Source organism: Penicillium expansum (genome assembly GCF_000769745.1).
Source record: "Penicillium expansum strain MD-8 chromosome Unknown contig70, whole genome shotgun sequence".
NCBI classification, from domain to species: domain Eukaryota; kingdom Fungi; phylum Ascomycota; class Eurotiomycetes; order Eurotiales; family Aspergillaceae; genus Penicillium; species Penicillium expansum.
This window is the reverse complement of record NW_015971495.1, coordinates 113,371-126,209: the sequence shown is the minus strand read 5'-3', so window position 1 is coordinate 126,209 and position 12,839 is coordinate 113,371. Positions and strand designations below refer to the sequence as shown.

The following is a 12,839-nucleotide window of genomic DNA, read 5'->3' as shown; positions in this document are numbered from 1 at the left end:
TCACCTAGGCGCTTGGGAAGGTTGATCTATCACTAAAACTCAAAGCGCGCGCGTCCCCTTACCTTCAGTACGCGCCCGTCTCGTTTCGGCCTACTTTTGATTATCGTCTTACTTCCCATCAAGGGACACGAAAGAAGCCCATATTTCCATCGTTGGTGTCTTGAATATCTCGACTATGGCCATGCAATATCTCAACCAAATAAAGAACCTACGGCGTTCATCGCAAATGACCAGCGCTCCCAAACCTGTCCTGACGGCGGAAGATGAAGCCTACCTACGCGAAGTCACTGCCCAGCCTGAATCTGTGCCCATTACAACAGAGCCGAATGAACAAGCTACAGCCGAAAGCCCTGCTGGGGCGCCTCTGCAACCTGCAATAAATGAACAGGCCGAAAACATCCCTCTACCTATCTCGCCTGGGGAGGAGTTAGCAAAGGAGCTTGGCGAAGAAGGTAGACAAGAACGGAAGAACTCTCAAGCAACATTGACAAGATCAGCAACACCAAAGTCGGAAGTCTCAAAGCCTCCACAGAAGAAGAAACGGTGGAGTGCCATATTTTGGAAGAAAACAGAGAAGGTGGGTGATTTATTTACCCAGTAGTGTCCATTTTCGGATCTTTGCATCTAGCTTCAGCATGTACTAAAACACGAGTTCACACAAACAGGATAAAGATACCCCCGATGCAAACAAATCGCAGACCGAACCCCCGACACGTCCAGCCACATCGGATACGTCAACAAACGGGAAAGACGCAGATAAAGATAAAGATGCTGAGGACATGACAGATATTCTTGAGCGCTTGAACCTAGCGGCGGATAACAACCGTGTATTTTCAATTAGCGAGGAGACACAAGAGCTTTTACGCAAGTTCAAGCTCATTTTCAAGGACCTGATCAACGGAGTCCCGACTGCCTATCATGACCTGGAGATGCTTCTCACCAACGGCAATCGCCAGCTACAAGAAACATATACGAAGCTGCCTGGCCCCATGCAAAAGTTGATCGAGAAACTTCCCGAGCGTTGGACCGAGACTTTAGCTCCAGAGATGCTAGCGGTTGCTGCCGACCGCGCCAGCAAGAGTGGTGTCAACATGGAGAACGTGGGCAAGGCCGCTGCAGCTGCAGAGAAGATGGGAGTCAACATCCCAAGTTTAAAGGAACTTGTGTCGAAGCCAGCTGCTCTTGTAGGAATGTTGCGATCCATCATGACATTCCTGCGAGCTCGGTTCCCTGCTGTTATGGGCATGAATGTGCTCTGGTCTTTGGCATTATTTAGTAAGTAAAGCGCCACACCAAGTGCATGAGTATGTTTTCTGACTATGGCGATCTCCAGTCCTCTTGTTTGTCTTGTGGTACTGCCACAAGCGTGGAAGGGAAGTCCGTTTGGAGAATGAGCGTCTGGTGACGGAAGAAGAGATCACCAAGCTCAACCAAGATACCTCCGAGGGTCTAATTCGCCCTACTGAAACTTTGACGACAACCGCACCACCGGGCGCTACGCCTGATGAAATACGTGAAGGCGTTAGAAAGGTAGAGGAGGCCCGCGCCGCTCCTGTTGAATCTGCTGTACCCGCCGAAGTGGAGAGTGAAAGCCAACAAAGTACTCAACAAAGTACCCGGCCAGCGGTAGTCCCTACCCGGTCGAAATCACGTTTGTCTATGTTTGGTCGGTCCAAGACAGAGCCTGTGCCTAATACTGTCGCTCCTTATCCTGGCACTTGATCTCCCTTTTTTTGTCAGTTATGTCCAGCTCAATCTTGTTTCAATGTATGGAACCATGGTTATTGATTCAATCAACCAAGGAACCCTCGATTTGAGTGGGCGACCCAGAATCAAGGGATTCTAAATGAAACCTCTCACTCCGGGATTTGCCCATCTAAGACTTGGATTTATGTTATTGTAATTTAATTAATGTCGGTCGGTCTTCCGGAAAACAAACCTCGGATTTCATGTAGTTAACCGCTTTCCTTTTGATAGTTCCTCTTGGCGGTCTCCACTCGTTTCCTCTTCGGTCAAATATCCCGCATTCCTTTCTGTTGGTTCTTAGTGCTCACTGCTCCGGTGATAACACCAACAACCATATTCTCTCATTATAGGTATATATTTTGGCCGTGGTTGGGCCTTCTATCAAGTGTTGTAGAGAATTATCGCCCCCACCTCGTGATTCCTAGCGTCCTTGGGCAGATACGGCAACTTCCTCGCCGAACCTGAATGAAACAAACCATCTCTTTACGTTCGCAAAAGACCTCATTAGTTGCACCATGATCAGACTTCTTAATCTCCCAGAGGAGACTCTCTGCCTCATTGCGGAAAGCCTAGATCACCAGCGTGATCGCCATTCCCTAGTTCTGTCATGTCGTCGACTGTACACAGTTCTGCTACCAACTCTCTACTCCCAGGTTATTCTTGGTGACGTTAGCAATCATACAGTTGGCCAAGTCAGTCAATTTTTCAACGCAATCGCGCGACGTCCGGAGTTGGCCAGCGCCGTGCGAGCTTTACGCTTGGAGAGTTGGGACACCGAGGATGACAATGGAGACATCGACTGTGAATTCGAGTATGATGGGGAACTTATTCGCGGACTTGTCGCAGGTACCTGTTGGTCCAATCAACCGAACGATCAACTGCGGCGCGGAAACACCGATGCTTGGTTAGGTTTGCTCATCCCTCAGCTGAAAGGCTTAAGGCAAATCAGCATATGCTACCCGTATGGGACAGAATACGTCGAGAAAATGTTCTTGAAGGCTGCCAAAGAGAATGTCACAACATTTCCTCGCCTCACTGAAGCTTTCGCAGAATGGTATGATACGGAAAATTCCATCCCTGCAAGCTGCATGGAGCCGTTCTTCAAATTCCCGGCGATGCGCAGGATTGGAGGATCATATATCGTCGACTCCGATCGTGAAGGGGGAGAACCCCGCATCACACCCTTCTCTGGGGTCACAGATATTGATCTCGACATGACCAATACTGAGTGTGGATTCGGTGTGTGGATTGAATCTTGCAAAGCTCTCAAGACATTCCGGTTGAATGTTGGCGGAGAAATGATTTCAGAGGGACCGGATCTTGTATCTGCTCCTCTTCGAGAATCGATATCCCTTCACAAGTCATCGCTAGAGGCGTTCTGGCTCTGTGGCGAATCATACGAGCCTCCGGAAGACGACGACGGATGGATGGGATCGTTTGCTGATTTCAATACGATGAAATATTTACATATTTCTCTATCAATGCTTGCCAAGCTCAACGACGACTTTGAGCCCACGCAAGAAATCGTGGCACTATTGCCGCCGTCTCTTGAGACTTTGTATCTGTGTCACTGCCACAACGAGCTGCTCGAATGGGCCGTCGATCAAATCGGACGCTTGCTGGATTCGAATTGTCTGCCGCGCCTTACATCCTTGGGGCTTGAGGGTTATGGACCTTCAGAGGTCCATCAGAGTTCGTTGGAGACTATGCGCAAACTAGAGGAGTTGCACAAAAGATGTGCAGATGCTGGTGTGTTCTTTGCTACTTCAATTGGAAGTCACAGAGTGATCCCGAGTCATTTTGTGTCTCTTTGGCCTTGTTCTTAATTTGATGATTGCTGAGCGTGTGTTTTATGCAAAATGGCGCTGTTAGTGATCAGCGATGCGGGGGTCGATTAGCGTATATAATCTAGCAGATCACTTCAATTTCGTATTGGAATGGTGTTATACTCTGTATGCGCAGCCGTATCATCTTATCATTTTTTTTACATACTATGGGGCCAAAATAAGAAAAATAACCCCCCCTTTTGAGGGGTAGACATTTAAATATATGGACCTATTGATGAGCTCGTGGTCCCCACAATGAATTCCTTCGGGTATGGGTTGTCATGTCGAATTACTCCATTATCCATGGTCATTACCTAGACGCCACTGTAGGGACTTTGTTCTACCCATACTGTGTCGGAATCTGAGTCTTGACACTAGAATCACGTAAATTGTACGTACTGTATGGGAAAAAAATGTAGAAGTGGGGAAGGCTCCCAGGCTAGAAGACCATCGAAGTGGCCAAGTGGAGAATTGACATCCGAACAGTGAATGATCCGCCTCAATTGAAAAGATGCTAACGCTGGGGATATTATTGTTTCCCCCTAAACAGTCTGATTGGCATTGGAGGGAAGTAGAAATTTTTCCATCGCAGCCACTGCGGGGCAGAGAGATGATCTTGCATGCTTCTGAACATCAGGTGGCAGGGGCAAGAATGTACTCAGAAAGAGAGACAATCGGAAAGATCATCCGTTCTACATTTGCCTCTATTATTCTTGATCCGTAATGTTGTACGAAGTATATCGCACGGAGTTGAATATAGGGACCTACGTTGCAAGTTGACCAACTATAAACTATAGTGTTGTCCCCTCGCCGATAGGAAAAGATAAGAGAGAAATAGATCCATCTCATGCATGTTAGACGCGCCCAGCCTTAAGCCATGCTGTCCTTTTACCGCCTCTAATTTTAGGCCAGTTAGGCAGTTAGTTAGTCGATTGGGGGGCAAAAGTAAAAAAAAAAAAAAGACCTGCAGGTTGCCGGGACACGGGCAAAATTTGCCAAGCCGGTCGGAATAGAGTAGAGCGCTTTGCCACTCCAAAAGTGAAAGTGGCCGGATCTATGGCTCGAACCAATTAGCCCATGGCCTTGGTGAAAATTTGGGTCATTGTGAGGTCCAAACAATATGATTCATCTCAAAGATGTGTCATCGAAAAAATTCCCGATCCGAGGATGAATCATCATCGTGCATGCCTACGTGCACGGGTCAGCCCCTGCACCGTGTATATTCTAGTTTAACGTCCATGTTGTAGTGCAGACTGCTGTTCCGATGTGCAGTTTGTGTCAGCAATGAGTCGAAACTTGAGTCTGTAGTTTGCAAGCTTGACTGGAATAGTTTGCGATAAAGATTTTGCCGGGGAGGGTTGCGCCGAGGATCTTTAATGACGTTTTTTTGGGTTTGTTGTTGTTCGGACTTGACTCTGCCGGGATATATTCCTCGACAGCCCAAATAGCAGTGAATTGAAGATATGCAAGTAGTGCATACCATCAGCAGCAATAGAGCCCAATACCAATATAATCTCAATGCAACCACCTAATTTAAGTAAATGGGTAGGTGGATATCGAATTCATGACTTTCCCGTTGCAACTTTCGGCGATCGCTGATTGGCGCGAAAGAGTCGGTGAGCGGCGCCAACGAATGGGCGGTCGTGTTCTGCAGCCAATCAGAACTGTCCCCCACTTGGGGGAAAAAAACGACCGTCCTTCTCTTCTTCTTCCCTTTCTCATAGCACTTCCAACTGATCTACTTCCGATTTCCCTGAACTTATTGAAACCCCTCTCAATAAACTCACTACATACCCACTACATATCGTCAAGAATTCAGCCAAATGGCCTTCGTTGAGCTGTAAATGCCTCGCTGGGGAGCCTGTCCCTGCCGGCTCCCCAGTCCTGCAGCTCCGATCTTCAATTCTACTTGACGATATTTGTTTCTCTTTCGACGCCTCATATACAGGCGTTGGAATTGCCCCCTAGCAAACTCCCAGAAGGAGCACTACAGCGTCCGCAACGGACTGCGGGTGCTTTCGTGGCTACGAAAAAAAAAACCACTTTGGACTCCTCCCCTCCACTCCGCTTCTCCGATCTCCTCCACTCCGTCCCACCTCTCTTCGACTCATCCCCTTAAAACGGATCACCGCTTTGAACCTTACTACAAACATCCTCCCACTCAAGGAAGATCTACCCCTCTTCCTTCATCCCATCATTGGATCCTCCTGGAACGGACCGGATCATTTGAACAACAAGCAAGGACCAAAGAAGTCCACTCCGACAGAATAACCCCTATTCATCTATACGTGTCTTTTACAAAATGCCTCAGAGTGCATACTCTTCCAAGCGGGCCCCTAAGAGCTCCGCCAAAAACGCCCACCCCCGCCCCTCAACCCCCGAGTCCAACATCATGCGGAACCTCGAAATGTCACCGAAGGCCAATCAGTCTCGAAAGTTATCCAATGCTCAGCCATCCGATAGGAAACGGAGAGCGTCATCATCATCGGTCTCAAGTGTTTCTTCAGTCTCGTCCCTCGACGATCTGAGTGACGAGGCAGATGATTCAGAAGAAGATGCAGACGACGAGCAAGAACCAGCAGTTCGGGCCCCGTCTTATGGTCGTCGCCGAGACAATAAGGCGGGGCGCCAACCTACAATCAACAAGAGAAGACGTGTCCTGCAAGACAGCAGTGACAGCAGTGACGACAATGACGGCAATGACTCAGATGATAGCTCAGATGATGTGTATGCCGGTGTAGATTACATCACAGATGCTGAAGATGAAGACCAAGACGTCGAGAAGATGGAAGAAATGATAATCGTGGAGTCTGAGAAAACCCACCGGCCTTTGCCCAGCTCTGGATTTGCTGATGATGGGTGGGCTATCAACTCCTTCGACGATCACATGTTCCTACCAGCTGCATCGTTTTTTGATGAGGAACATCTTTACAGTGCTATGGACACCTTTGGAGAGCCTCAGGTGACTAGCGAAGCCGCTGAGACACCAGTCGCCCGCCGAGTTCACTTCGAGGAGCGATCCGATTCGTCCTCTGATAGTGATTCCCACAGTGACGACGACATACCCGGTGATTTCTTGCAGCAAGACAGCTTGGACCCACAGTTGCGTCGTATGATCGAAAACGACAACGAAAATTACCAGAGAAATACCCGCCGGCAATCGGAAGAAATGTTCGGCGACGCCGACTACGGCCATGGAAGCATCTACCATGTCGAGTCTGAAGGATCCTCCGAGGGCAGTTTGAGTGGTTACGAGAGTATGATACTTGGTCATTCGTATTGCATTTCGGTTTTGCTAACCTGTTTGAAAAGGCGACGATGGTGACACCACAGACGAGGATCTCCCCCCACCAGCAACCATCACCCACCCTCGATCCCTTCTTCGCCGGGATTCGTCCGACTCTTTGGCCCCTGTGGATGAGAAGAGTGACTGTATCCCCCGCCGCCGCGGGCCTATCATGGGAACCTTCGTAGCAGATCCCCACAAGCCAGTAGCCTTGGTCGACTGCACTGGCAAGCATCTCGTCATCATTCCCGCGTATGCCTCTTCTCGCCACGACTGGCTAGACTCCGCTGCCAACAGTATGCCTGGAACTGCCAACACCAGCCCTCGCCAGACTACACTTCACTTGGTTGATGAGAGCGATACGGATGCACTCGCCTCACCCAATCAGATTGATTTCAGCCCAATGCTGGCTTCGAGTGCCAACCTCATGATGACCGCCCTCGGCAACGATCTCACCCCGGGAGGCCAGGTCATGGGACCCCCTGAGGCATTCTACCCTTCTCAGGACTTCACCATCGACAGCTCGTTCGAAGAAGACGAAGAAGATGACCCAGAGTCTGCTCTCAACGTCGATGACTTCATTGACTTTGGCAATGGATCCTCCGATGAAGATGAGGACATGGATAAGCAGTTTGATGACGATGCCATGGTCTCCCCGATGGCCGCTACATTTGGCAAGTCCATGGGCACGCCTACCCCCAGCCGCAAGTCCGAGCCGCAGCCAGCAAACAGCGAAGAGCGCTTCCTCAATCACCTAGACAAAGGTATTGTCACCGCCTTCCGTCGCAACCACAACCGCTACCAGGCGCTCCTCCGCCTCCCCCAGCACCGCGAGTTCATGCCCGCAAACTCTCCCGCGCGCCCTGCCAGTGTCTTCCGGCACGCCAAGAACAACGACCAGCGCACTCCCACCCGCAAGCGCAAATCCAGCAGCATTGCAGGTGGCGAGGCTGTGCGACGCAAGCTGATGGATGCTCAGCAACGTCGCTCTCAGCTCCCCATCCCAGCACCTCTCTGAGGTTTCACGATTGCACGACTTTTGGATTTCCACCAAGATCATATGATAACCACGGCCACAATTTATTCTATCTGTTTCTAGTCGCTGGCAGACTCGATATTAGAGTCTTGTGCCTTTGACCCTGTCGACACCGCGTTGAGCACACAGGCTCTTCGCTATTGTCGTATTGCATCTTGCCACCAACGTGTCGTGGAGACGAGTCTACACTTCTAATGATTGAGTTAGAGCATGTTGCGTTAGCTTGCGAAAGATCGATGTTGGTTCTCAGAACCCAAAAGCGATCCATTTTGATATTTGATTATCTTTCCAGTCGTTTATTCTATTTTTTCTTTTTCTTTTCATCATCATGTCATATCTATTGATTGGCCATTTTTCTCCCTCGCCTGTCGCGGGGGCTGGGGATACCTTTGGATTTCTGGAGTTGAAAACTTGCGGGTTTGCTTTTTAACGAGTGATGGCTGATTAAGTTGCTGTTTACATTTACCTTTACCAATATCAAAAACATTCGAAACTATCACACTCTCTCACTGGTAATCATTAATTATTTAAGTCTCATTCATGTAATCGTGAAGCTCTGACCTCATGATATCCAACCCCCACCATCCCCGGACCCACCTAAACCTTATTCCAGTAGATCTCCCAAGGTCCGCAATTGGCTTCATCATCTCTATCCCATAACATTCCCCTTTCTGTCCTAAGTAGTCTTTGATGTCAAGACTAATGAAGCTACTACATCCACCACTGGCACCGAAGGTGAGTTCGTCTACGATCACAAATTTGGAGAGCCGAGCCTAAGAAGGCGAGAGTCTCATGAAGCCCTGCATTATTCATGGATCTAGAACCTCGATCTGCGCGGTATTACCGACAGTCCTCAGTTTCAGCCGCGACTATCACCTCGACATCATGGATCCCACCGAGCCAATTCTCAACTCTTTCAGTTAGAGCACCAGCCGTAGAATCATCAGACTCATGTTCATCTACCTCCTTATCCCAGCCTTTTGCAATCACAACCCATGAGTGCTGATATATTCCCTTTTCATTTGCCGGAAACCCATCTGACCGAAGCCAGCAAAATATGCCCCGAGTAGGATTACTTGATCTCTGATCTGAGTACAGATCATACTCACAATCCTTCGGTAGAGCGGGGAGATCCACAGAAGTAACCACTCGTTCCGGACAAGAGGCACACATAGAGGCAGGCGCAGACGCAGACGCAGACGCAGACGCAGACGCAGACGCAGACGTATAATGGGAACTTGAAAGCAACGAGGCAAACTGCGCCTCTACCCCCGTGTCCTCAATCCTCGACCCATCCCCAAGCTCCCAATCCCAACCCTCATATTCCAAAACATGACATCCACAACACAAATGATCTCGAAGCAGGATATCCGTATCACATACCTTAGTACTACCAAATGGTTTCCACGGCCAGACAGTCACATACCCATGGTTATAGCCTCCATCGGTGGGCGTCGCAAGAAAAAGCAGCCTACACTCATCCTCGCGCTGGACAGATTCTGCATCTTTATCGTAGATACCGGGTGGCTGTGTGACAAACGTAGTTGTTATCCCCATCCACGCCTCGGCTTGAAGTGAAGGTGCCATCCCCTGCATGCAGTGTCTCAAGTATATGCTACTAATCCCCATGATCGCAGCCCCGAGCCAGAGACTGGCTACGCGTGGCTGGTGTGCTGAAAGGCCGTTGAGAAGACGTGGGATGTTGTTTTCTTTCATAATTGGGTCTATTATTGCGAAGGCTGGGTTCATCCACGCGCTGACGAGATTGCAGGGTATGTCTGGGTTGAAGAATGTGCTTTTTATTGCTGGTAGCGTTGTGAACCACTGCGTGCTGCTTAGGGTCATGTAGTATGGGAGGAGTTTTTCGTGTTCGGAGATTAGAGCGGAGATGGATTGGGGGCTTCTCGGGGTTGAGTGGTGCTCGGGGTTCTTGGAGGATCTTGCGATTGGGAGAGTCGGTAGGTCACGGATGAAGATGTCGCGCGTGAAAAATGATGCTGATAGTGCTGCTGTGCATTGTGCGTAGATACGGTGGTGGTTGCAAAAGCGGGTGAGGTATTTGAAGGCTGTTGTTGATGACGGAGGGCTGTAAGTTGTCAACTGGGGATGGATTTCTGGTTTCACTCGCATTGATATTGCCCCGCCCAATGAAACGGACCATGGCGACACGAATTCTTCAGCCTCGTATTCCACCGAGATTTCCCATGCTGGTGTTCCAGAGAGTACAGCGTTCCACCAGACGATCTCGGCTTCGCTTGCCTCTGGAGGTAAATCAACCTCTATCGCCTCCGCTTGAGCTAACTCCTCGGGCTCTTGGCAGATTTTAGACGAGTACTTCATTGAACATTGATGCGTCTCAGAGCGATCGAGCAATTCTGCCCATTTCGCAGATAAGATGTATGCCCAAGCTAAGAACAAAACGGCGATGTGGTTACCCTCATCATAGCCAGTAATACCACACACACCGGGCCACTCTGACAGGGCCACATTCCTGGAGAGCTCTACCTCTTGGGCTTCTGCAACACCTAGCGGAAGCCTCAAAGGTATGACCTTAGGCGGGGTAATGCAATCCGCACCAGCTCTGGATGTCCGCCATCTCACCTGTCCCTTTATTTCAAGATCACCTCGGCTTTTAGCACAAGCAAATGATAATGCTTTGTCTGCGGGAATCAACCCGTCGCCGAGAAACGCAGGCGTGTCTTTGAGAAGGGATTTGAGGTCGATGCACTCCAACGGCAGGCGGGTATCACTAGTGTTGAAATGGGTTGACCACAGCTGATAGCTCGCGCGGAGTGTGTATTCAAAGGCTTCTTTGCTTGGGCGGAGGGCGTCTTCCATGTTTAATGTATATACTTTGAAAGGTTGTTGCGGGGGAGTGAAGTGGGACTAGAACGTGCGGCTCAGTTCGAGGTTCATGCTGTTCACCGCTAGTTGACGCATCATGTATATTTATTTCATTGCAAGGAACATCTGTGATGAACATTGCTTCTGATTTCTAGTTGGACTTTCAAGTAAGCATCCCATGGTGGAATTTGGGATATAAAGTCTTTAGTGTAAGAGGTCAAGTTATATATTCGAAGGTGTCGCATGGGTTTGTCAAGGATTTTCCCACACAGCTAGGGGATAATCTTTAGTCTATCACGGAGAATCCAGTTAATCAACAGTATCTCTGCCGACCAGGCTATCATATTTCAAGGCAGATATGCTCAATTTTGAAAGGAAGGTTGTACTTTTACAACATCTTCCATGGTTGAGTTACATACAACCTGTGGTGTACATGAGTATCAGTTAAAGAAGCCTATGAGTCTTTGACTATCTAGGCTTGGGTACTAAATGGAAGTAAACGCCACCTTTTCCCTGAAGCCCGCTACTCCGTACGGAGTACTCTGTAGACATTTACAATGATGTTCTACCAACCGGATAGTTAATGGCCTGATACAAGTATACGAAGCTAGGGATCCAGTGGCTACAACAAGTAGAATTGAATATGACTAAAAATAACACCATTGAGTTGCTATCGGCTCGCACTTTACCGTAGATACAGTCATGTAGTGACTGGTTATCTACGGAGGTCTACGGAAGTCCTCCGTACTCCGTATAGCAAGAGGTTCTGATCAGGACTATTGAACGCCCTATGTTTGACCTTTTAACCACATGTTTTGTATAAATTATTGAGGGGGGACATATGTTGTATTGCCCCTGATTAAATATAGGGTCCGGAGTAGCTAGACATAATAGGAAGTCCACACCAGTCTTGGCATCGGACGAGCACTGCATATGGCCAAGAAATCAAAAATTCAGCCTGGGCGCAGACGGTTCTCGTGCACTGAATCGCATATGCATAGTGACATTGAGGTAAATAGATTAATAATATTAAGACCTTGAACAAATCAATATAATTGTCTAGACTCCAGCACCTCCAAGGGGGTACAGCGTAGTATTCCCCATGCGGCGCTAAAAATCTCATTCGTGGATATTTTTAGTTGAGCGTTTCACGTTAACCCAGATTTAAGCCTGCAGACAAAGCCATCGTCCGACGCGCCGAGAGATGGAGAGTATTTACATTTCTGATTTCATTTTGAGAAACTAAAAGAAAAACAAAACAAAATTAGAAGATTAATGCGATGGAACATGGTTGAAAGAAACGGAATCTCGGCACTTGCACTCCGTACACCTCGAAGCCAAAGTCACACAACTGTTCTTTGCGGAGTACTCCGTAGAGACTAAGCTAGGGGTACCTGATTCGGGCTTCGATTGGAGAAGTAATAGGAATGGCATACAGAGTATTGCATGTCAAGAGCCAAGAGGAGGAACGCTAATAAACAGCCCTAAAGCTGTCTAGACAGGTTCGTTGGCGCTCGGCTTCTTTAGTGCGATCCACATAATTCAGGAAAAGGGTGAGACCGAGCGTTCAGGTACCCGATTCGACCCTTCAGGGGGTTGCCCCTGGGAACAAAAGAAAGGGAAAAAAAACAGAAATGAAAAAAAAAAAATCGATTTGGTGAGAGAAGCAGTACCGTTGACCCCAAAATAGTACTCCATACCCTTTCTCTGATTCGTCCACTCCGGCGCTTCGAAGGCGCATGAAAGAGCTTGTATTCGAGGAAAATTATGAAGATCAACAATAAGCACATGGTGTCACGCAGAAAGTGGGAGATGGGCGCCAAAGGTGTTTTTGTTTTTCTCACCGGTCGCATTATTCGAATTAAGAGTTGTATTTGGTATTTTGAATCTGTGACACCGAATCAGAATAGTTGGTTTCGGTTTAAGGGTAGTTCAAGCCACTGAAAGATATGGAGATAAAAGACTGAAGTCAAAGAACTGCACGTGGATTCTGGTACCCCCTGTATTCTCTACCTGGACCCTCTACCCTCTCAATTCTCATATGCAGGTTTCCCTGATCAAGCGCCTAATATGCATGCCCTATTTTTATTTTTACTTGACA

At 48.4% G+C, this 12,839-nt stretch overlaps 4 protein-coding genes across 4 annotated transcripts; 3 read left to right on the top strand and 1 right to left on the bottom strand.

Annotated features, from left to right (window-relative positions):
- Nucleotides 1-226: 226 nt before the first annotated feature.
- PEX2_026900 (uncharacterized protein) lies at nt 227-1,722 on the top strand (the record flags this gene model as incomplete). Its single annotated transcript, XM_016739965.1, has 3 exons — nt 227-577; nt 666-1,275; nt 1,334-1,722. The coding sequence occupies 3 exons, from the start codon at nt 227-229 to the stop codon at nt 1,720-1,722; spliced, it is 1,350 nt and encodes a 449-aa protein (XP_016593612.1).
- A 539-nt stretch (nt 1,723-2,261) lies between these two features.
- On the top strand, nt 2,262-3,572 carry PEX2_026890 (uncharacterized protein; the record flags this gene model as incomplete). The annotated part of the gene is made up of 1 exon (XM_016739964.1): nt 2,262-3,572. The coding sequence occupies one exon, from the start codon at nt 2,262-2,264 to the stop codon at nt 3,570-3,572; it is 1,311 nt and encodes a 436-aa protein (XP_016593611.1).
- Nucleotides 3,573-5,874: 2,302 nt separating this feature from the next.
- Nucleotides 5,875-7,876, top strand: PEX2_026880 (uncharacterized protein; the record flags this gene model as incomplete). Its single annotated transcript, XM_016739963.1, has 2 exons — nt 5,875-6,829; nt 6,885-7,876. 2 exons carry the CDS (start codon nt 5,875-5,877, stop codon nt 7,874-7,876), a joined length of 1,947 nt encoding a protein of 648 aa, XP_016593610.1.
- An 858-nt stretch (nt 7,877-8,734) lies between these two features.
- On the bottom strand, nt 8,735-10,732 carry PEX2_026870 (uncharacterized protein; the record flags this gene model as incomplete). Its single annotated transcript, XM_016739962.1, has 1 exon — nt 8,735-10,732. The coding sequence occupies one exon, from the start codon at nt 10,730-10,732 to the stop codon at nt 8,735-8,737; it is 1,998 nt and encodes a 665-aa protein (XP_016593609.1).
- Between the last annotated feature and the right edge of the window lie 2,107 nt (nt 10,733-12,839).